The sequence below is a fragment of the Vitis riparia genome, chromosome 1 (genome assembly GCF_004353265.1).
Source record: "Vitis riparia cultivar Riparia Gloire de Montpellier isolate 1030 chromosome 1, EGFV_Vit.rip_1.0, whole genome shotgun sequence".
In the NCBI taxonomy this organism is placed as follows: domain Eukaryota; kingdom Viridiplantae; phylum Streptophyta; class Magnoliopsida; order Vitales; family Vitaceae; genus Vitis; species Vitis riparia.
Genome location: NC_048431.1, coordinates 10,458,636 through 10,480,271, shown reverse-complemented (window position 1 = coordinate 10,480,271; position 21,636 = coordinate 10,458,636). Strand labels below are relative to the sequence as shown.

Here is a 21,636-nt window from a genome sequence, read left to right as displayed (position 1 = left end):
CACTCACAGCCCAAGAAATCTATTCCCTTTGCTTAGTGAGAAAGTACAGGCTTTGAGATGCTTCCGTCTTTGACAGTAAATCATCCACCTATGCCTGCTAGTGATAGATTTTCTATATGGGACATGGTCAGAGTTTGGCCAATATATATATATATATATATATATATATGTATGTGCCTGCCAAGAAACTGTATATCCATCTCCTCTTAATAATGTATATACAGTACTACTGTACAACTTTATATATGATTCATACATCAAACATGATGTTATAGTCTAGTACGACCTACTGCTAGTTCATGAACATCTCTGAATACCATCAATTGGTTTCTTTTCCTTGAGCTTTCTTTTCCCTTCCATCTTGTCGTTTGGATCTCCAACAGTGTGTAGTGCATTTTTATATGTTTAATATCAGACATTCTTTAAAATACTCTTGAATGCATACTTGGTGGTGTTTTGTATTATAGGGGAGGAATGTGAGGAAAGCAACTTTTAATCATGTCCTTCACAACCAAAAAAGAATAACCCCACTTACAATAACTCTTGAATGTTTGATAGGAAGGCCTTTAATTAGAAGTCGGAATGTTTAAAGGCCCAGGTACAGACACACAAGACCTAACAATGCTGCCCCACAAGCTCCAATGTGTGACCAAGGCATGGTTTGAGTTCCCTCCACTTATATATTATAAGGTGCAGAGGTAGTAGAAAAATGAGACCCATAACATTTAAATATTAATGCCTGCCTCACACCATAGCCATAAGAAGTTAAGACACCTTCATTTAATATTAATGGCTGTAGTCCCCTACATCAGTCATGTTTGAACAAGAAATAGTCCATTCATCATTTAATATTTGAACCAAAGATCTCCAACACCTCACATGGCTTACATGGACTGACATTAAACAGAGATGTTTACACATGTGAATCATAGAGCAAATTTTCAAACCTTGGGATCCAAATTGTTTAACATGAGGTAGATTTACAGGAGTCAAAGATCTTCACAAAGATTATCTCTGTCCTAACTCCCTGATAAGTCAGGCCTCCTCTGGAGCGTTAAGCATATTAATAATGAGCCATCCGGTGGAAAAGGGAAAACCCATTCATCTGATTCCTCTTTCTTCGAACCCTTTTTTTATTTTTCCTTTCTTCCCCACTGTTCTATAAGATCTGGGGCACAGGCACAGCACCATTAGTTGATCAATGCTGGCAGGCAGCGGCCGCCTTGAGTGCTAATTATTTGTGTTATCATGTCTTAGATGATAATTAAATAAGAGATGGGGTTCTAATGATTACTCCACAGACTCCACAAGGCCTATAGCCTGCTAATGTTATGATCAAAAAGCATAACTAGAAAGTAAGAATCCCAAGCGATGCCACTTTGAGTTCAGTTGAGCAGCACTGGATGTTGAAGCTTTTAGGGAATTAATATTCCATGCAAAAGATAGTGGAAACTTTACTTGCATATATTAATTTGCATATGTTTTGCTTTATTTGGGTTGGCATTAAAGTAGAGTGAGCCATATGAATGGGAGACTGCTTGGTTTGAGTACACCCTATCAGAGAACACTAGTGGCATCTGCTTTGATGATAAAATCATTGATTCCTGACCAAATGGTTCAAAACACTGGTAATCATAACATGTGAAGAATTCTTCGTCATGTATGATAAGATTTGCAGTTCAGATTGTGGCTTGAAGGAAAAAGTTAAAACAAATCAGAAAGTCATCGTCCCTGAGTCAGGGTGAAAGTGCTGCCTATGTACACACCCTGTTTGTTTCTACACTTATTGCAAATACAAGATGGGGAAATTTGGGACCAAACATCAATGGGTCCCACCTAAGATAACAAGTGGCAAAAAGATGAGGATAATTGCTCCACTATTTTGTCTTTGGAAGAACAAAAATTTTCCGACGTATTGTATAAGTTAGACCAAAATCAAAATAAAGATGATCTCCAATCATTGGATTTGGGTGGCCTCAATACCATTAATCCCTCAAATTTAAGTTTGTATTGAACAGAGGTGTATGAGTAGAAAAAGCCCAGAGTGAGGACCACAGGCATTTAATGAGTTGTACAATATGTAATATGTATATTCATTTTCTAAATTAAATAAAAAGTTGAAAGTTTCAAGATATATAAAATTCCTACTAGTAGTCTTGACTTTCAATGGGTTGCGTGAGAAGTTAAAATTTGCTTTAATCCTAAGGGAGATAATACAAAATAATGAGATGAAAGGATGTGAGGCAAATCCCAAATGAGGAAATACAAAAGCATGGTTGCACAAAGGAAAAAATATCCCAAGTAAAAGAGAGGAAAGGACAGTGCGAAACAGGGTGCTCAAATCCAAAATAGGCATAGCTGTTAGGAGTTGGAAGTGAAGCAGAAATATATGGGATAAGATGGTGGTGGGTGGGCTTTGTCTTTTCACGAAGGAATCTCACACCCACGATTTGGCTTTTGTTTACTATTTTAAGTTGTAAGTTTTTAACACATCATGATTAACGGGCCGTCTCTCCATTCCAAAGTCCAAACCTTGACCACGTCGACACCGCCGAGCATGTCCATCCAACCTCGGCCTCCCACCACTTGGCACCCTCACCTGCATCTCAGGGACCCTGCTGCCTCATTTCTTTTCTTTTTTTTCTTTTTCTTTTTTCAACTTCTCTATTTCACAAAATAAATAAATAAAGTATTAATTACATTTTTAAAAATGAATTGACCCACGTACCATGAATTAGTTGGGCCGGCCTGACCCATGTTCACCATTTATATGTATGGGAGTGCGGTGGGTTCTACTTGGAAAGTGACTCCTGCTTACTTCACCTCCTTCCTTCTTTCTTCCTCCTTATCTATTTTCTTCTTCTCCTTCTTCTTCTTCAGACATTTGTATTCTACCTTCATTGAGTGCGAGAGAGAGACAGAGATAGTGTGTGAGGAGAGGTAGAGAGATGGGGAATTGCCAGGCCATAGATGCAGCTGCGTTGGTCATACAGCATCCTTGCGGCAGGATAGAGAGGTTGTATTGGACGGTGAGTGCGGGAGAGGTGATGAGAATGAACCCGGGACATTATGTTTCTCTTATCATTCCATTGCCCATCCCTCAAGATCATGACACTCCTGATAACAAGACTGTGCGCTTCACCCGTGTTAAGCTTCTCCGCCCCACCGATACTCTTGTTCTTGGTCATGCCTACCGCCTCATCACTTCTCAAGGTTTGCTTTCTACCGCTTTGCTTTTCTCCTGCCCTAGAGTGTGCGATATTTTGAGTTTTTTCTTTTCTTTTCCTTTATTTATTTATTTTTAAACTTGGCCTCTCTGGTTATAGAGGTTATGAAGGTGCTGCGGGCAAAGAAGTATGCGAAGATGAAGAAGAACCAGGTGGAATCAGCAGAGAAGTTACAGGGAATGGCGGAGAGGCAGAGTTCAAGTTGTGAAGAAGATGGAGGAAGGTCTGAAATGGAGAAATCCAATCAGGTAAATCTCATTAGCTGGTTACAAATCTGGGTTAAACCCTATCTGTCGCTGAACTCTGTAATGGGAACTTGGAAGCGTTATCAAAGTCTCCAATCTATGAACTTCTGAGTTCAAATAGATGAAACAGAAGAGAAAGACGCTTCCTGACATGTAATAATAAGGGAGTTAATAACACTCACTAATTATTAACACACATACGATTTCCTTTAGCAAATCAATGACTTGGTTTCCTCTGGAAACATTCAAATCCTTGTGTGATAGAATGTGCCCACCTTCATATTAGAGAGAATAGAGTATGACAGCAGATCAAAGTGTCTTGGTGATGAAACATGAACTAATGCTACAATTTGTAACAAAATTCCAGGTGGTGAACCATGAAAGACACCGACCGAGGACAGCATCAACGACTTCTGCTGCAGCGGCAAGGTCAAAATCATGGCGACCCTCATTGCAGAGCATCTCTGAGGCTGGAAGCTGATTCTTCTTCCAATTTTAACTTGCAGGATGTCCAGTGGAAACTGCAATGGACAGCCACAAAACATTCACTGCTGGTCTTCCTCAAACCTGGAAACAAAGACGCAAGACATCCAGGAGAGTGGTAGTACCAAGCTGTTATAAGCCACTGTCAACAAATCCCACATTCCAACCATTTTGAGTAAATAAGATCTCTGTATAGCTAAGAAAGTGCAATGGATCAGACGTTGTTTTTAAAACTTAAGTTTGTGGTGGAGTATCTTCTTGATAGATAGGAGATAGTAGATAGTATACAACAGGAGGAAAACTTGGAAAAGAAAAAAAATATTGAAAAACAGTCACTTGGGTGGTTTCGGTTTCAAGTTCCAGACTTCCCAGTCTTGATCAACATAGTTTTGTGCCCATAACAGGGATGCTCGGGCAGCCAAAGGTGCTCCAGGCAACTTCTTTTCCTTGAGAGCAACCAACATATCTGTGAAAGGCTCAACTAATAGTGTCCCAGGTCCTCCATACTCCTTGTGCAAGAATTCACTAAATATCTGGTTTTCACGCTACAATCTGGTTAGCAACAATGTTCTTCAAGGATTCATATTTGAAATTTGAATATTTAGAGTATGAATTTAAAGCGCCACACATACAGGTGATCTGAGTCATGGCAAAACAGGCACAAAAATTCATAACTATTTGATCGAGACCGTCTAGGTGATAGTGCTCGTCTTCTTGTGAGCCCTAGATATTTCTTTTTGCAAGTCAATAATTGCACTGTTTTCAAGTCAAGTAGATAAGAAGGGGAAGATGAGTACAGATCTTCATAATAAATTAGCATTTGGAAACCCTAACCAACTGGAACTAGGAAGGGAATTATTCCATTAAGAAAAGAGAAGAAAAAAGATGGCACGAACTAGATCAAGCAGGTTGGTTAACCGGAAGACTAAATTGGTCATTTTAACATTCTTCATTCTCGAATAAGAATACCACAAAGCAGTTTGATAATCAGATAATGTTTGGATGATGATGATGATGATGAACACCACGTTGCAAGCCCACACACCTGTTTGTTTATTTTGTATCCTAAAATATCATTGTCCATTACAGTGACCCCTGAAGGATTGAGCCAAGGTTCATGCCCTGATGTTGAACCCCATTGTCCTATAGCCTTAAGAGATAATGTGGATGTAATGGGGAGAAAAAAAAAATGATTTCAAATTGTAACTACTGGGAAGATAAAAAACAAGCATTTTTTTTTTTCTCTCCCACATATGGTCAAAGTCATTTTTAACAAGTGTAGGCCTGTAACTACAAAAGGAAGATACAAAATCTGCTTTTTTTTTTTTTCTCTACTGATTATCGTCCAGGGAATTTTGAACAGGAGTTCCTTTTAACAACTCAATCCTCTATTATGTTCCTGCCAATAAATCGATGTCACAAATACAGTATCAATTCCATCCCTAGGAGGATACTATAATTAACCACTTGTTCCAGATACTCCAAGACACAAGGGAATATTTTTCATGATAACATGAATAAACATATAGTCAAGGCAATGTGACCTTGTGTAACTGTCAATGACTGGTAGATCACTTAGCTATCTGAAGAAAATGTGAGTTATTTTCCAATGCAGAGTAGATTTTATCAATAATTGTGCCTAGGCTGAAATCTTCAGACAAGTCCAAGCAACCATCAATTTCATAATGGATAAATGAAGGGAATTTGAGTTTTCCAGTCCTTAGATGTATGTCCAAGCATCTGCATTCTGCATCTAATATGGACTTATCAATCCTGAAAACTGAAACCTTACAGTCAGTGTATCTAACAATTAAATTATCAACCACTTAGATTAATTGATTGATTACAAAGATCAGCTTCTTTTCTCCTATACAAAGACTTTATAATTGAACTAGCAGTGAGAATGACTCCTCCCAGAAAACGCAATTTTAAGAACATTTTCCTTCTATCAACTCTGGAACATTTGGGACAAGAAAAATGTTGGATACCAAACCCTGATATATATACCAGCTTCCATCTAGACTCAGTATTCAGTCACTTTGCCTCCAGGTAAGATCACTTACCATCCTTTCTTTCCTGAATCCACAGCAACACCCTCATATATACCTAAGCATACCTATCAGGACAGCTTCTAGATTTGCATTCTCCACCTGAATTGCACTTAAGTTTTTTTCCTCACCCTCGTAGCACAAACCAGTTTTGGTCATCCATGTTGAGACCTTGTCCAGAGTTATTCTGCAGAATTTTGCATTATTGACCTTTTTTTTTTTTTTTGATGGGCTCGCATTATTGACTTTTACGGCTCATACCATGTCAAGCCATAAATATCTCATGTATAGCTCAAGAACCTGGAGATGAGAACATGCATAAAGTTCAGTGTTTTACCATTTGGCAAGTCAGATATAGCTTTTGCCTCTAATGAGTTCTAAAGGCCACGTATATTTATGTGCTACAATTTCAGGCAGGCAATTAAATTAGATCAGAAAATTTGCAGCTACCAAGAAGTTTCATGCACCAGGTGACCCTAAAATCCTCCCCTTAAGGAATCAATTTTTTTCTCCTTATCTAGCCACCTCTACCCAGATGAACAACTCTAACTCTCTAGTCCTAATGACTGTATACCTAAACAAAGAAATAAACACCACAATCAAATGAAATCTCACTCCTTTTTACTTCTATACATTACTTCAGCATGATTATGTCCACAGATGTCTGATCATATAACACAATGATTTTGGTAAAATTGATCTTCTAGCCATAAGCGAAAGGATGAAACTAGATGAACACAAGAAGCAAAGGAAATAATGTAGGAAGAAAGAAGGGTTGTAGGCCAGTTAACAACATGGTTCAAGTTCATGGTCTTGGTCATTAACTTAGGAGGTCCCAAGGTGCATCAATCTCAATATCTCATATCAATATTGAGCAATATGCACAATAAGCTAGTTAAAAAGCTCAAAAAATTATAAAAAAGTTGTGAAAATTATCAAAAAAAAAAAGGTGCATTTAAATGAGCTCAGAAAATTAATAAAACAAACTTGCATCATATTTATTAATGTCTAAATAGTTATAAAAGTATGCATTCAAAGTTATTTATGATAATATTAAGGATTGAAAATTATTTCAAATTCAATGAAATTTTTACTAAAAGGCATGCAATCTATAGTCAATTCTACATTAAATGACATGGGGGCTCAAAATCATCATCATCATCATTCCTACAACGAGTGTATAAATTGGGATGATAGTTTCCACAGTAAGAATATAGTTGAAAGGAATTGTCCATAGTTCAAATCTGTTAGTTGAAATGATTGGCTAGATGATCCAATCAGGAATATAACTTTGAAGGTTGTTTGGGTTCAACACCATGATAATAGTATCCAAAACCTCAATACCCAATGCCACTATTACTTGAAGATTTATCATATCTATCCTAGTATCTGAATATGCCTTGTGATGCATCCTTAGAATTGGATCATAATAGTTTCTACTTGAAGTACTGGTAGAATCTATGATATGATCCATTGTCTACTCAAAAATGCTCCCTTGATCCTACATCCAAAGTTCGCATGTGCTCATCAACACCCTAATAATTGTGTCTATATTAATCATGTCCACTTGAAAAATCATCATTGTTAAAAAATGTACTAGTCTTTCTAAATTTTTCGCTATTCTCATATTCCTAGTCTATGTCTATGATTTGTGTCTTGTGTAGCATAGTAATTTTTATTTCCTTGTGTCAATGACATGCTAGGATTTGCTTAACTAACGTAATAGCCACACCATTGCCACCACCACCACCACCACCACTATTAGATGATCTACCACCATTATTGTTGCTTCTCCTATCATCATCATTGTCACCAACATCATTTTCATTATCGTAGTCACTGGAACTTGAAAAAAACTTTATGGGAGCCTTATCTTTACAACAAGACTCAATTCTCTTCCCTATTTAGTTTTACTAGTATGCCTATTAACTATACGACTTATGACATCATCATCTACGTCTCTACCTTCTTCACCACGATAAATATTTAAGTTATTAGATAATAAAATAGGTTCCTCCCCTTCTCATATTCACTCATCTAATTGTAAATAGAGACTAGAAAATAAATGAAATGGTTCTCTTAGTTTATTTGAATAAAAAACCAATACATTTATAGTAAAAAACCTAACAACCAAATAGAATCTAGGCTAAAGTAAATCCCTAAAAAATAGGAACTGAAACTTCAGAGAGATAAAGCTTCCTAATCACCTACAACAACTATATTTTAAAATTTAAAAAAAAATATATATATATATATATATATAAAACTAAAACATAACAAACTTGATCATAATTAATATTCTCTACACTCCCCCTCGAGCTAGGAAAAAAGAGTCCAACATTCCTAGCTTGTATGTTGGATCCTCAAAGTTTTGTCTCAACAAGCCTTTTCTAAGACGTCTACAATCTATTGCTTTGAGTAATGTAAGTGATGCATATTAGCCTTTCTTTTATCTTCTCTTTGATGAAATGACAATCAATTTCTACGTGCTTTGTTCTACCATAATGGACTAAGGGGTGAGCTATACTTATGGGAACTTTGTTGTCACAATGGAGTTTCATAGGATTGTGTGAAGGCATTCTCCACTCCTTTAGCATCAAATTCAACTAAATCATTAAGCCATAGACCTAAACTTGGCCTCAACGCTACTTTTAGTAATTACACTCAGCCTTTTACTTCGTCATGTCACCAAATTTCTCTAAACAAATATGGAAGATCCTGAGGTAAACCTCTTTGTTAGGATAGATCCCTAAAAGCATGACATGATATAACAAATGTGAAGTTTATTGTTTATTTAACAATAAATAAGTTGCACTTTTATCCATCCTTGTTCCATGCATTATTCTTTATGAATATTCTGGTTTGCATCTTTTACATTGTACATGACTTAGTGAAGAATTTCTGAATTCCTTTATTGATTTTTTTAGGTACACACCATACACATATATATATACAAATGACCGAATAAGAAAATATCAATCTAACTTGATTCTCTTCTAAAATTAGGAAACTGAATCATCCTAAATGATCTCTCCTTTTTTATTCCTAAAATACTTTCCTAAATTAAAAACCCTAACTTTGAATGCCAAATTTCAACACTCCCCCTCAAGCTGGAGAATATATATCATATAATCCCAGCTTGCAAGTTAAGTCTTCAAAGTTAGGCCTAGGTAAAGCTTTGGTGAGGATGTCTGCGGTTTGGTGCTTGGTAGGAACATAGTTCAATCTAACTGTCTCACTAGTCACCTTCTCTGTGATGAAGTGTCTGTCAATCTCAACGTGCTTGGTCCTGTCATGATGCACGGGGTTCTTTGCTATGCTTATAGCTGCCTGATTATCACACATCATCAGAATTGGAGATGAACTCGTTTGCCCCAGTTCACTAAGAACCCTTTTTATCCAAATCCCTTCACAGATTCCCTGTGCAAGAGCTCTGTACTCAGCTTCTGCACTACTTTTGGCTACAACTGATTGCTTCTTACTCCTCCAGGTAACAAGATTTCCCCAGACAAAAGAACAATATCCAGAAGTGGACCGCCTGTCAATGATGTTTCCTGCCCAATCCGCATCTGAGTATACTTCAGTGTCACGGTTCTCTGTCTTTCTGAAGAATAGACCTTTCCCTGGTGTCATTTTTAAATATCTAAGAATCCTGTAGACTGCTTCCATGTGTTCCTCAATGGGGCTGTGCATGAATTGACTTACAGCACTCACTGCAAAGCCAATATCTGGCCGAGTGTGTGAGAGATAAATCAAACGCCCGACGAGCCGCTGATATCTCCCCCTGTCTGCCGATGTACTTTCTTTCTCGATACCAAGTTTCTTCTGACTATCCATAGGAGTATCAATTGGTTTGCATCCAAGCATACCGGTCTCCTTAAGAAGATCAAGTATGTATTTTCTTTGAGAGACTACAATTCCCTTCCTTGATCTAGCCATTTCCATACCAAGGAAATATTTCAAATTTCCAAGGTCTTTAACTTCAAACTCCTCTGACAAATACTTCTTCAAATTCTGTAATTCCTCCATATCATTCCCAGATAGAATAATATCATCAACATAGACTATCAATATGGCCATTTTCCCGGCATGAGACTTCTTGACAAATAGAGTATGATCAGCCTGACCTTGTTTGTAGCCCAACTTTAGGACTGCTTTTGTGAATCTATCAAACCAGGCTCGGGGAGATTGTTTAAGGCCGTACAAGGATTTTTGGAGTTTGTAAACCTGATTCTTTGTCATACTTCCTTCGAAACTAGGTGGTATTTCCATGTAGACTTCCTCTTCTAGGTCATCATTTAGAAACACATTTTTTATGTCCAGTTGTTGCAAACACCAATCTTGATTGACAGCCAATGAGAGAAGAATCCTGATAGTGTTCAGTTTTGCAACAGGAGCAAAACTCTCCTGATAGTCTATCCCATAGGATTGTGTAAACCCTCTAGCTACCAAACGAGCCTTGAATCTCTCGACTGATCCATCTGCTTTGTATTTTATGGTGAAAATCCACTTGCACCCCACGGGCCTCTTCCCAATCGGCAAATCTGTGATAGTCCACGTCCCATTCTTCTCAAGTGCATCAATCTCATCTTGTACTACCTTCTTCCATTCTGAAATTTTTAATGCCTCTTGTATTGTGTTGGGAACCTGAGTATCATCAAGAGAAGTAGCAAATGCTCTGTAAGATGGTGATAGCCCTTCATATGTAACATAATTCCCAATTGGATGATCTGTACATCTCCTAACACCCTTCCTCAATGCAATCGGCAGAGTAGAATCATCAATGCTGGGAATTAACACCTCTCCAGCCCTATCCTCACCTATGTTCTCTTCAGGAAGACTTGAATTAGAGTCAATATATTGGCCACATGTTGACTGTGATCCGTGTTCTAATTCCTGTCTTTCCTCCTCCTAATGTAAACTTGTAAGTTCTCATTAGCAAGTTGTGGGGCTATAGGTTGAATAGGCATGGGAGACTGGATGGTCACAGGAGAAGGAACATTTGTGTGCTGGGCTGGCTGGACTGATGACGGTATGGGTGTGGACAACTCAGTGGACGCGAATTGGAAAGGATTTGGTGACTCTGAGTGAAAAGAAGGTACACCCTCAAGAAGAGACTCCCAAACTTGATGTTCATTCATGCTCTCCCCCTGAACATGAGATTTGGGATAGAAGAAGACATGTTCAAAGAAAGAGACGTCCATGGTGGTGTAAAATCTTTTGTTGGTTGGAGAATAGCATTTGTACCCTTTTTGGGTTGGAGAATACCCTAGGAAAATGCACTTATTGGCTCGAGGAGCAAATTTGCTACGATTTTGAGGATACATATGAACGAATGCCGTGCAACCAAATACTTTGAGTGGTAAATCAGAAGAGGCTGCACGGGTGTGAGGAAATTGTTTTAAGAAAAATTGACGTGGGGATTGAAAGGTAAGCACTCTAGATGGCATACGGTTAATCAAATAAGTAGCTGTGAGAATAGCTTCCCCCCAGAAATAGTTTGGAACATTAGAGGAAAACATAAGGCACCGAGCAACCTCCAAGAGATGTCTATTCTTGCGTTCAGCCACCCCATTTTGTTATGGGGTGTCAACGCAAGAACTTATGTGGATAATGCCGTGATTTTGAAGATAAGTACTGAGACTACTAGTAAAGTATTCCTTTGCATTATCTGCCTTGAGGACTTGAATTTTGGAATTGAATTGATTTTGAACCATAAGATGGAAGGTTTGAAAAATGTGCCCGACCTCTGACTTTTCTTTCATAAGGAAAACCTATGTTACCCGTGTATGATCATCAACAAATGTCACAAACCATCAAGTGCCAGAAATATTTTTTATCCGGGAAGGACCCCACACATCACTATGTACTAGAGAGAAAACAGTCGAAGGTTTGTATGGGATTTGAGGATATACTGTTCGAGTATGCTTTGCAAACTGACAAATTTCATAGTGATAAGATGCTGGATTTTTATTGATAAATAATTTGGGAAACAATTTTGCAAGGTAAACAAAGCTAGGATGACCAAGGCGATAGTGTAACATTATAATCTCACTATCTTTATTGACCTTAGAATTTGACACAGAATTGAAAGACTCTAACATACTCTGAGACTGTACGCAACTTGCTTGAGAGACTTGGTTTGAGAATTGGTCACATGAGAGGAGGTAGAGCCCGGAACACAGTTCAGCACTGCCAATCATCTTCCCCGATTTCAAGTCCTGAAAAATACACAAGTTTGGATAAAATTTAGTAACACATTGGAGATCACGGGCCAATTTGCTAATGGACAAAAGATTACAATCCAAGTTTGGAACATGGAGGACAGAGTCGAGATATAAGTCTTTAGTAAGTTTTATAGAACCTGTCCCGGCAATTTTTGACTTTGAACCATCAGCAATATGGACGGATGAATGACCATTACTTGGCTTGTAATTTTGAAGAATGGCAGCATCTCCTGTCATGTGATCAGAAGCACCTGTGTCCACTATCCACGGCTTCATTCCTCCTCAATTAGCAGTGAAGGCTACACCGGTAGTACTGCCACTGCCAACTTGGCTTAATAGTTTCTGTAGCATCTCCATCTGCTCTTTGTTGAATGGACTCAGCTCGGGAACAGATGTGCTCTCAGAGTTGGCAGCCACGTGTGCTCTGCCATCTCTGTCAGACCGTGGCTTTGGTTTCCAATCAGCCGGTTTGCCATGAAGCTTCCAGCAAGTCTCCTTATAATGGCCTGGTTTCTTACAATAATCACACCAAGGCCTATCCCGTTTCTGACGATCTCCACCACTACTATTAAATGACCGAGCAGCAAGGGTAGAGACATCCAATGTTGGGGCAGGTTGCTCTTTGGATCCCATCATCACTTTCTTTCTACTTTCTTCACACCTAACCTCTGAAAAAGCCTCCCTGAGACTTGGCAGGGGTTTAATGCCCATGATTCGGCCTCTAACATCATCCAATTCCCTGTTTAGTCCTAGGAAAAACTTGAACAGTCTTTTTTGTTCCACAATTTTCATGTATGTTGCTGCATCATCAGGACATTTCCATGAGTGAGTCTTGAATAAGTCAAGGTGTTGCCAATACCTTGTGAGTGTGTTGTAATACTGAGTAACTGTCTGCTCTCCTTGACGGAAGTCATGTAGGGCTAATTCAACCTGAAAAAGTTCTAAAATATTTTCAGAACTTGAATAAGTTTCTTTGGCTGCATCCCATATGTCCTTTCCAGTCCTAAATAGCAAGAAATTTTCACCTATGTCATTGTTCATGGAATTGATAAGCCATGACATGATCATGCTGTTTTCAATCTTCCACTTCCTGAAACCCAGTTCTGTAGTTTCTAGCATGGCTGCTTCTCCAGTGAGGTACTCATCCTTTCCTTTACCGCAAATGAACAGCAACACAGATTGTGACCACTGTAAATAGTTATGGCCATTTAATTTGTGTTCTGTGATGAGAATAGGAGAGGAATCACTGCCACCAACGTTTGGAATTTCAGATCTACCTCCTGATTCTGGTGACGTGACGTTGGATACTTGTGATGATGCCATTCCGTATTTTGTCATGGACCGGAAAGGTAGAAGAACACTTCCCAAGGCACGTGCAGGGATTGGAGTTGAGGAAAAATAGCCGGAGGACGTCGGAAAAACTGATCGGAGGGCTCGCGGAGGCAAAAAAACCCCAAAAGAGGCACGTGCAGGGCTTGGATGGCAAAAACATGTACGTAGGGTGGCTGGTCGGCGTCAGGCGAGCTTGGAGTAGGAAGCGCGTCGCCGAAAAGTGGCTCACGCGCCCTCACGCGCCGGCGCGTGAGATGCAGTCGCTGGCGGGAAAAACGCGCGTGGGGCGACGCGTGGATGGTTTTCTGGCTCCGGTGTTTTGGGAAAAGTTGGAAATCTCCTCCAGACGCTCCTTGCGGTGTGAAAAAAACTGTCGTTGGAAAAGTTCGCCGGGAAAGTTCGCCGGAAAAATCGCCGACGGTGAATGTTTTCTGACGACGATTCGACCGACCGGAAAGCGTTTTCTCCCTTGGCTCTGAGAACAGGGATTGATGACCGGAATGAGAGATGGCCAGAGAGAGAGATGGTAGGATTGAGAGATGGCCAGAGAGATTTGGCCGGAATGAATGATGGCCTGAATAAGAGGTGGCCAGAAGGGATTAGGGTTTCAGAAAACTGGCTCTGATACCATGAAGAATTTCTGAATTCCTTTATTGATTTTTTTAGGTACACACCATACACATATATATACACAAATGACTGAATAAGAAAATATCAATCTAGCTTGATTCTCTCCTAAAATTAGGAAACTGAATCATCCTAAATGATCTCTCCTTTTTTATTCCTAAAATACTTTCCTAAATTAAAAACCCTAACTTTGAATGCCAAATTTCAACACTTAGGTGTTAGGAGTTGTACAAAAGATCCAAGTCATAAATTCCTTACAAGTAGATAATTTGTTCATAGTTGGTTCATGGACTTAAGCAATCCATTTGAGGTTGAATTGCACTACCTTCTAATTGGAGAAATGATTAGTCTTGGCCATCAGGATGGGGTTCCAAGGGTTAGTGCACTAGTTTGTATAGTTACACATTGGACAGAACCTACGGTGAGTCATGATACAAGGTTATTGGGTAGTCATCACTTTACCAAGTTGTTATGTTGTATTATCTTTCAACCTTAAGAGAATATTGGTTTGTGCCAAAGTTAATAGTGGCTTTGATCCATGCATGAGATCCTAAAGTGATCATATGTTTTTAATGGATTGAATAACTATTGATGGAAGCCAATAGCAATAGGTATTCTCAATAGAAACAACATAATATCTCATGAACTTTGAGACGGTGTGTCCCCTTGGGTGATCCTAAGGATGTCTGTTAAGGTAAACTATGACCATAATAGTTCCTTAAGTGAAACTTGATATTAACTCTTAGTAAGCTAAGATATGTCAATTAATCACACTATTGGAGGATTTGTAACTCAAGAATGGTAGAGGTGATCTTGTGAGGTTGATAGCTTTCACCTTATTAGATTACGAACACCAATTCATAGGGAGACTATATACAGTGGATAACATGTCAATGACCCAAACACTTAATGTCTCGTTGTAACATATGTAGGGTACTGGAATGCAGTTGACTCTCTGTAATAAGATATTGTGTCAACTTTAAAATTGGATTATGGAGAGTCAATATTATCCTATGGGTCCTAATGGTTCATGTTTAATCTCATATGTCATGATGACATGGTTTATGAGGATTAGATCGGTTCTTGATTCACTTATATACATAAAGGCGTTTTGGTAATTACGCAAGGTTGCACAAAAATTAATGAATGACATCTCTGGACTAGATTAATTGATTAATTGGACCCCTATTAGATTAATTAACCAATTAGGACCTTTTTTGGGCTAAATTAAGTGACCCAAGCCCAAGGTGGGCTCAAGTCACTTAAGTCAAATAGGAACCTTATATATACCCCATATGAGGTTAGGGTTTTAAAGTTTCTACCACCATTTTCTCTACGTTTTAGAGAGAGAGCCATAACCTCAACCTTTTAGATTTCCAACATCTGAGTGTACAGCTTCAAGGAAGAGTCATTGAGCAAAAGAACAGAGGTTTACAAGATCGCTTTCAACCACCACACCATCAAACGACAATCTTCACTGCAAGGATTTGATTTGGGAACATCCAAATATAAGGTAAGCACTCTAAACCCATAATTTAGATCATATAAAAGTTTTTATATGCTATGTTTCTGTTGTGCATAGGATCTAGTAGCCTGAGAAGTAGTTTCATGCACTTAACAAGATCCAAGGCCTAGAAACAAAGTAATCCAGAGTTCCCAACACTCCTATCTTCTACTAACCCAACCTAATTAGTGTTGATAAAAGCTTCAATCTTCTTCTCTATTCTCTTCCCAAAAAACAATTCATTTCCTAGATATTCTATTCATTGCCTCTAAATGTTCTATTCATACATGTTAGATAGTGTATAGTTATTTAGGTTATTTACTTTTCCTTTTCCTTTTCTTTCCTTATTGTATTGTGGGTCCCACTAACATGTATATATATACCCAAGTCCAATGTGTATTCTTTACAGTTTTTCAATAACAATAATTAAGGATTCTCCCTTTTCTCTCTCTCTCTTCTCAATACACTAGCTTGCCACACTTACCTCAATATCTAAAAAACAATCTTCTTCAAGTACCTCAATATTCCATTCATTGGCTCTAAATGTTCCTCACAAGGTGCATGCATACACTAGCTTGTCACACTTACAATGAAAGCTAAGTCGAGTCTAGTATGTGCTAGGTAGATAAGCTTACCAACTAGCCTTTGATACCTATCCTTATCCACGGGTGTCCCTCCTTCATTTTTGTCCAAACTTGTAGTTTAGCTCCATGGGTGTTTCTACTAGTTTACTCCCAATTTCCTTCAAAGAGGTCAAGAGTGTACTTTCTCTATGAGACCAAAATTCCTTGTTTGCTCTTAGCAACCTTCGTTTCAAAAAAGTATTTCAGCTTTCCTAATTCCTTGATCTCAAATTCTTTTGCAAGAATTCACTTCAATCTTTCTTTCTCACTCATATTACCTCCTGTAAGCATGATATCATCAACATCGACTATTAGGATAGTGATCTTACCATCCTAAGAATATTTAAATAATAAGGTATGATCTACTTGGGCTTGGGTGAAATCGTGGCTCTTGATTGCTTTCCTAAATCTATCAAACCATGCTCTTGGTGATTGTTTCAAACTATAAAGTGGCTTTCTAAGTCTACATACCTTGTTAGAACTTCCCATCTCCTCAAAGCCCAGCGGTAGGTCCATGTACACCTTTTCATCCAATTCTCCATTTAAAAAAAGGATTCTTTATATCTAATTGGTGTAGTGGTTAGTCTAGATTTGCTACAAGACATAGGAGAACCCTTATAGTATTAAGTGTTGCAACATAAGCAAAGGTCTGTTAATAATCCACTCCATAAATCTAAGTAAATCCCTGCACGACTAGTCTTGTCTTGCATTTTACCTTAAAAATATTGTGGCATTAATGATTAACTTCTTTCTCATGGCCTAAATCTTTGTACAATACATTCATCTACTTTGGCTCCTTTAACACCTTTTATTTACCTTGTTGTCCACACTCAAACTCCTCTTTTTCTTTGTAGCCTCCACCATATCATCCATTCCCTAAATAGGCACACATTAGAGCAATCCCCTAATTAACTAAAGCTATAACACTTGCAACCTATAGGTTTGCCATAGGGATTATTAGTTGCTTAATTATTTAAGGAGATGGAGCATTCTATCTTAAGGGCCAAGTGTTGTTTCTAGATCCAAATTCACAATTAGGTGGTCGCTAGTAGGTTTTATTGTATGATAAGTTGTCTATCCTTGTCTCCTAGAAAGATCTAATAAGCCTGAATTTCAATTGATATTCCTGTGGTAAGCAAATTGCAACTCTAGCTTATAGGCTAAAAGAGCAACCTTCAACAAACTTCATATGGTATGGAAACTAAGCACAAGCCTAGACCCTAGTTACAAGAAAATGGTTGATAAAGACCAGTAAAATAATACTTAGAGCCTATTTGGGAATGTTTTCGAGAGGGTTAAAAGTGCTTTTTAATGATTAAAATATTGTCTTGTGAAATTAGGTGTTTGATCAACTTTTGAAAATCACATATAATGATCTAGAAAATCACCATGGAAAATCACTTGATAGTTGATTTTTCCAAAAATTGCTTTACAAAACTATCCGATCTGCAAGATCAGTCGGTTCAACCAGCTGATTCACCGATTTAACTAGGAAAACAATCCAATATGCTGGCGAGCTAGAAAAGGGACTAGTCAAAAGTTGAACCTCATCTAGTCGGTCCAATCTGATTTTTAAAACATTGCATCTTACCCTAAAAGTATCATGGCATTGACGATTACCTTCTTTCTCATAGCCTAAATCTTTGTATATTACATTCATCTACTTTGGCCCCTTTAACACGTTTTATTTGTCTTGTTGTTTACACTTGAATTCATATTTTTCTTCGCAGCCTCCACCATATCACCCATCCCCTAAATGGACACACATTGGAGCAATCCCCCGATTGACTACAGCAATAACACTTGTCAGCTATAGGTTTCCCATAGGGGTTATTAGTTGCTTAATTAATTAGGGAGATGGAGCATTCTGTCTTCAAGGCCAAGTGTTGTTGCTAGGTCATGATTCACAATTAGGTAGTCACTAATGGGTTGTACGATAAGTTGTCTTTCCATATCTCCTAGAAAGATCTGATAAGCCTGAATTTCAATTGATATTATTGTAGTAAGTAAATTGCAACTCTAGCTTATAGGCTAAACTAACAGCCTTTAACAAACTCCTATGATATATAAACTAAGCACAAGCCTAGACCTTAGTTACAAGAAAATGGTTGATAAAAACCAATATAGTAATACTTAGAGCCCATTTGGGAATATTTTTGTAATATAATACATTATCAAAAACTCTTATTTATATCCAAACACTGAGTGTTTTTTATTGAAAGTATTTTTAGAGTGCGTTTGGTAGTAATTTTAGAAAGTGTTTTTAGTTTTTTTAATACTTGAAAATAAAAATTTCCAAGTACTAGAAATGCCAAAAACACTTTCTAAAATCAGTATCAAATGCACTCTTAATAGAAGCATTACTAAATAAAAGTGCTACAAACAAAAAGCATTTTAAACATAATCACTTCCAAACAGGTTTATAATATGATGAACTTAATAAGTTATAAGAAAATATAAGATAATTAAACTCATAATATTGACCTAGACACAAGTCCTAACTCCTACCTTAATGACACTCCTAGGAAATGCAAACATACACACTGGTTGGACACTTCTCCTGAGTGCAATATGGCTGTAGAGAAAAGACAACAATGAGCCAATGACCATTGCCAACATCTAACTATACAGAAAAAAACAAAATGGCTGTAGCGAAAAGATAACAATGAGAAGACGAAGAAGAAGAAGTATACATAATACAATTTTATATATTATATCTGTTGAGTTTCATCTTCCAATATGTTATAACTGTTATTATATAAAATTCAAATAGAAAATTTTATAACTCTGTCATCAGCTTGTGCATATTCTACTTTTTCAGGATTCTAATATTGTCTGTTCTACATAGATGAAACCAATGTAAATGGATGCAGGATGAGCTTGTGATGAATTCATAAGAAGTTAGTTGAGAAGTTGAGACGAATTTCAGAATAAACCCGACCTGCTCATCCATACCTATAATATTAAGCAAAACATATCTTCAGTTACACATTTTCTCAAATAGGTTATGTTTGAAATCGCTCCCTTAATTAGCGTGGGTTTAACTTTAAACCCATAAGAAAATGAAGCCATTCTAATTTCTTTTCCCACAAACACATGACAATGAATTCATACCCAAGTGCAATAAATAAATAAATGAATGAATGATAAAAAGAAATAGAAAGAGGAACAATCACAAATTCATGCTACCCACCGAGTAGAGAAAAACTGATTCTATCTAAGCCCATCAATGTGGCCGAGCATAGTGCAGGATAATAATGCATAACTGCGGAAATAACACAAGACCCAGCAATAATTATTAAGGCTGCAGTACCTGTGCACAGACCGCTACAACCGCATGGAGGTCATCTCTGAACGTGTCCTCCTTGGATAGCTTCTTGAGAAGCTCGACCCTGAACTTCTCGGTCTCCTGTTATAACACCAAAAAAATGTGTCAAAGAGAACACATGCTTAAGCCGAAAAAATCAAACATTTGGAGACAGAAAACAGGGAGAGAGTGGAGTACAGCTTCGGCGAACTCGGGAATTGGGTCAGGATAAACGTATTTTTGGGGCGTCGAAGCTCTGAGGGGTTTAGGAAAGATTTTCCGGGAGAGAATTGGGAGTGGGGAGGAAGATGGGTGTACGTTAACACAGGGTGTGCGTAGGATAAGAATGTTTGGGCTTGGCCAGTTTTTGGCGGGAGGGATTCGGAGGACAGAATCAAGCAATGAGGTTTGAAGAGCCATTGGGACCTCGCTCTCACCCAACCCAACACAACCCATTGATAAATGAATAGCTGATTGGGCCGAACCCCAAAAATTCTAACCTGATTGACCACGAGTCCAAACTATCCAAGCCCAACAAACATACCCATAGTTTGACTGGCTAATTGGGGCCAATCCTAAACGGGTCATAGTGGCTCAGGCCTGATAGATGTGGAATTGGCCCAACTAAGCACAATTACGTTGTACTCGTATTAATAAAAATCAAAAGTTTGTTGTACACTGGGGGCCGGGGCATGGCTTTCACGCTGCAGTCCCCTTTTTCTTGTCGTGAAGTTGGATGATTTTTTTTTCCAATGTGGGATTTTGATGTGGAATGCACTATATCAATTTATTTTTCTATATAATTTTTCTTTTTCTGTTTTCTAAAGTCAAAAAAGTTAAACAAAAGTAAAAACAAAATCTTCTTCTTCAATGCTGCTTTAGTGGACAAGCCACAAAAGTTAGAATAGTGAATGAATAAACTGCATGGCTACGCATGTACCAATATTAGGGATGCGGAGTGCGGACAGGCATTTGTGAAAAGCTTTGGCTTTGTCTATGTGGACATGCGCTTAAACAGTAACCATCATCATCTTTCTAGTTTCTAGACTGGATTTTTGAGTGCTAAAGGTGACAAAAGTGAAAATGTTTAATCTTTACTATACTTAAAGAGCGAATGGATAAAGCTATATTTGTACCCACATCCGCAATCAGTCTAATCTCAAAAAACCCGTGTGTACTTTCCCTAATCCTTGTAATCTTTTCTGATTAACAGCGCCCTAGTGTTGTTGGGTTAAAAGCTTTCGGCCAACACACGGTTTCCTTCTCTTTTGGATCCCCCACCTTTATGAAATTACTCCACAGGAGAAAAACATGCATGGGGTTTGTTTTAATCCCTTGGTGCATGCATTGGAACTTGGAAGGCTTTGCTAATCATAATTTTTCGATTTGTTTATTGTGGGCAGAAAAAGAGTTACACAGTGGACAACTTTCACAAATTTCCACCCAAAAAGGTTGAAGGGTTTTGATATGGAGATATGGAAATATATGATATGGGGTATGGAAGGTGTAATGAGGGGATAGAGAAGTGTGTGGTTGTTGATGATTAAACAGATGACTCTTTTGTCTCCACTCTTGCAATGGAGGTCCAGGGCACTATCACAAAGCGATATAAAGAACGACACGACATACACGCTCCCTCGGTAGGAGCCCCTTATCTCCATCTTTCGTTTTCTTTTGATGGCATCCAAAGCTGCAATATATCGCATGGACAAGCTGATGAGCATCATACATATAGGCCAAGATAATCAATTATGGTTACGAGAATAATGAAGGCCAATCAGTTTCATGATGCTCGACATCATGATGTAAACCGGAGATTTGTCACTAATTTTTTGCTAAAAGATGTTTGTTTAAAGTGTGGATACCAAGTGGAACAGTGGAGGAATGGAATGGGTATGATGATATGTGGAAAAGATATCAGTATTGACGAGACAAAATATGAAGTTTCACGTATAAGAGAGATTCTTTCATACTTCCTTTTTATTTTCTTTTTTCCCTTTTCTTTTTGTTATT

At 38.0% G+C, this 21,636-nt stretch overlaps 2 protein-coding genes across 2 annotated transcripts; one reads left to right on the top strand and one right to left on the bottom strand.

Annotated features, from left to right (window-relative positions):
• Positions 1 to 2,837: 2,837 nt before the first annotated feature.
• On the top strand, positions 2,838 to 4,256 carry LOC117925672. The gene is made up of 4 exons (XM_034844742.1): positions 2,838 to 3,213; positions 3,327 to 3,475; positions 3,840 to 3,901; positions 3,979 to 4,256. Exons 1-4 carry the CDS (start codon positions 2,949 to 2,951, stop codon positions 4,091 to 4,093), a joined length of 591 nt encoding a protein of 196 aa, XP_034700633.1. The 5' UTR covers positions 2,838 to 2,948; the 3' UTR covers positions 4,094 to 4,256.
• LOC117920132 (protein PLASTID REDOX INSENSITIVE 2, chloroplastic-like) lies at positions 3,731 to 20,079 on the bottom strand. The gene is made up of 3 exons (XM_034837494.1): positions 19,822 to 20,079; positions 19,630 to 19,725; positions 3,731 to 4,488 (listed from the first exon to the last, which is right to left on the bottom strand). The coding sequence occupies exons 1-3, from the start codon at positions 20,077 to 20,079 to the stop codon at positions 4,288 to 4,290; spliced, it is 555 nt and encodes a 184-aa protein (XP_034693385.1). The 3' UTR covers positions 3,731 to 4,287.
• Positions 20,080 to 21,636: the final 1,557 nt, after the last annotated feature.

Coding starts and splice junctions, on each gene's coding strand:
- LOC117925672 (XM_034844742.1), top strand. CDS start 2,949: ATGGGGAATTGCCAGGCCATAGATGCAGCTGCGTTGGTCATACAGCAT. Junction 3,214..3,326: donor CCGCCTCATCACTTCTCAAG/GTTTGCTTTCTA, acceptor CTCTGGTTATAG/AGGTTATGAAGGTGCTGCGG. Junction 3,476..3,839: donor AAATGGAGAAATCCAATCAG/GTAAATCTCATT, acceptor ACAAAATTCCAG/GTGGTGAACCATGAAAGACA.
- LOC117920132 (XM_034837494.1), bottom strand. CDS start 20,079: ATGGGTTGTGTTGGGTTGGGTGAGAGCGAGGTCCCAATGGCTCTTCAA. Junction 19,726..19,821: donor TTCCCGAGTTCGCCGAAGCT/GTACTCCACTCT, acceptor GTGTTATAACAG/GAGACCGAGAAGTTCAGGGT. Junction 4,489..19,629: donor TTGTAGCGGTCTGTGCACAG/GTACTGCAGCCT, acceptor CGTGAAAACCAG/ATATTTAGTGAATTCTTGCA.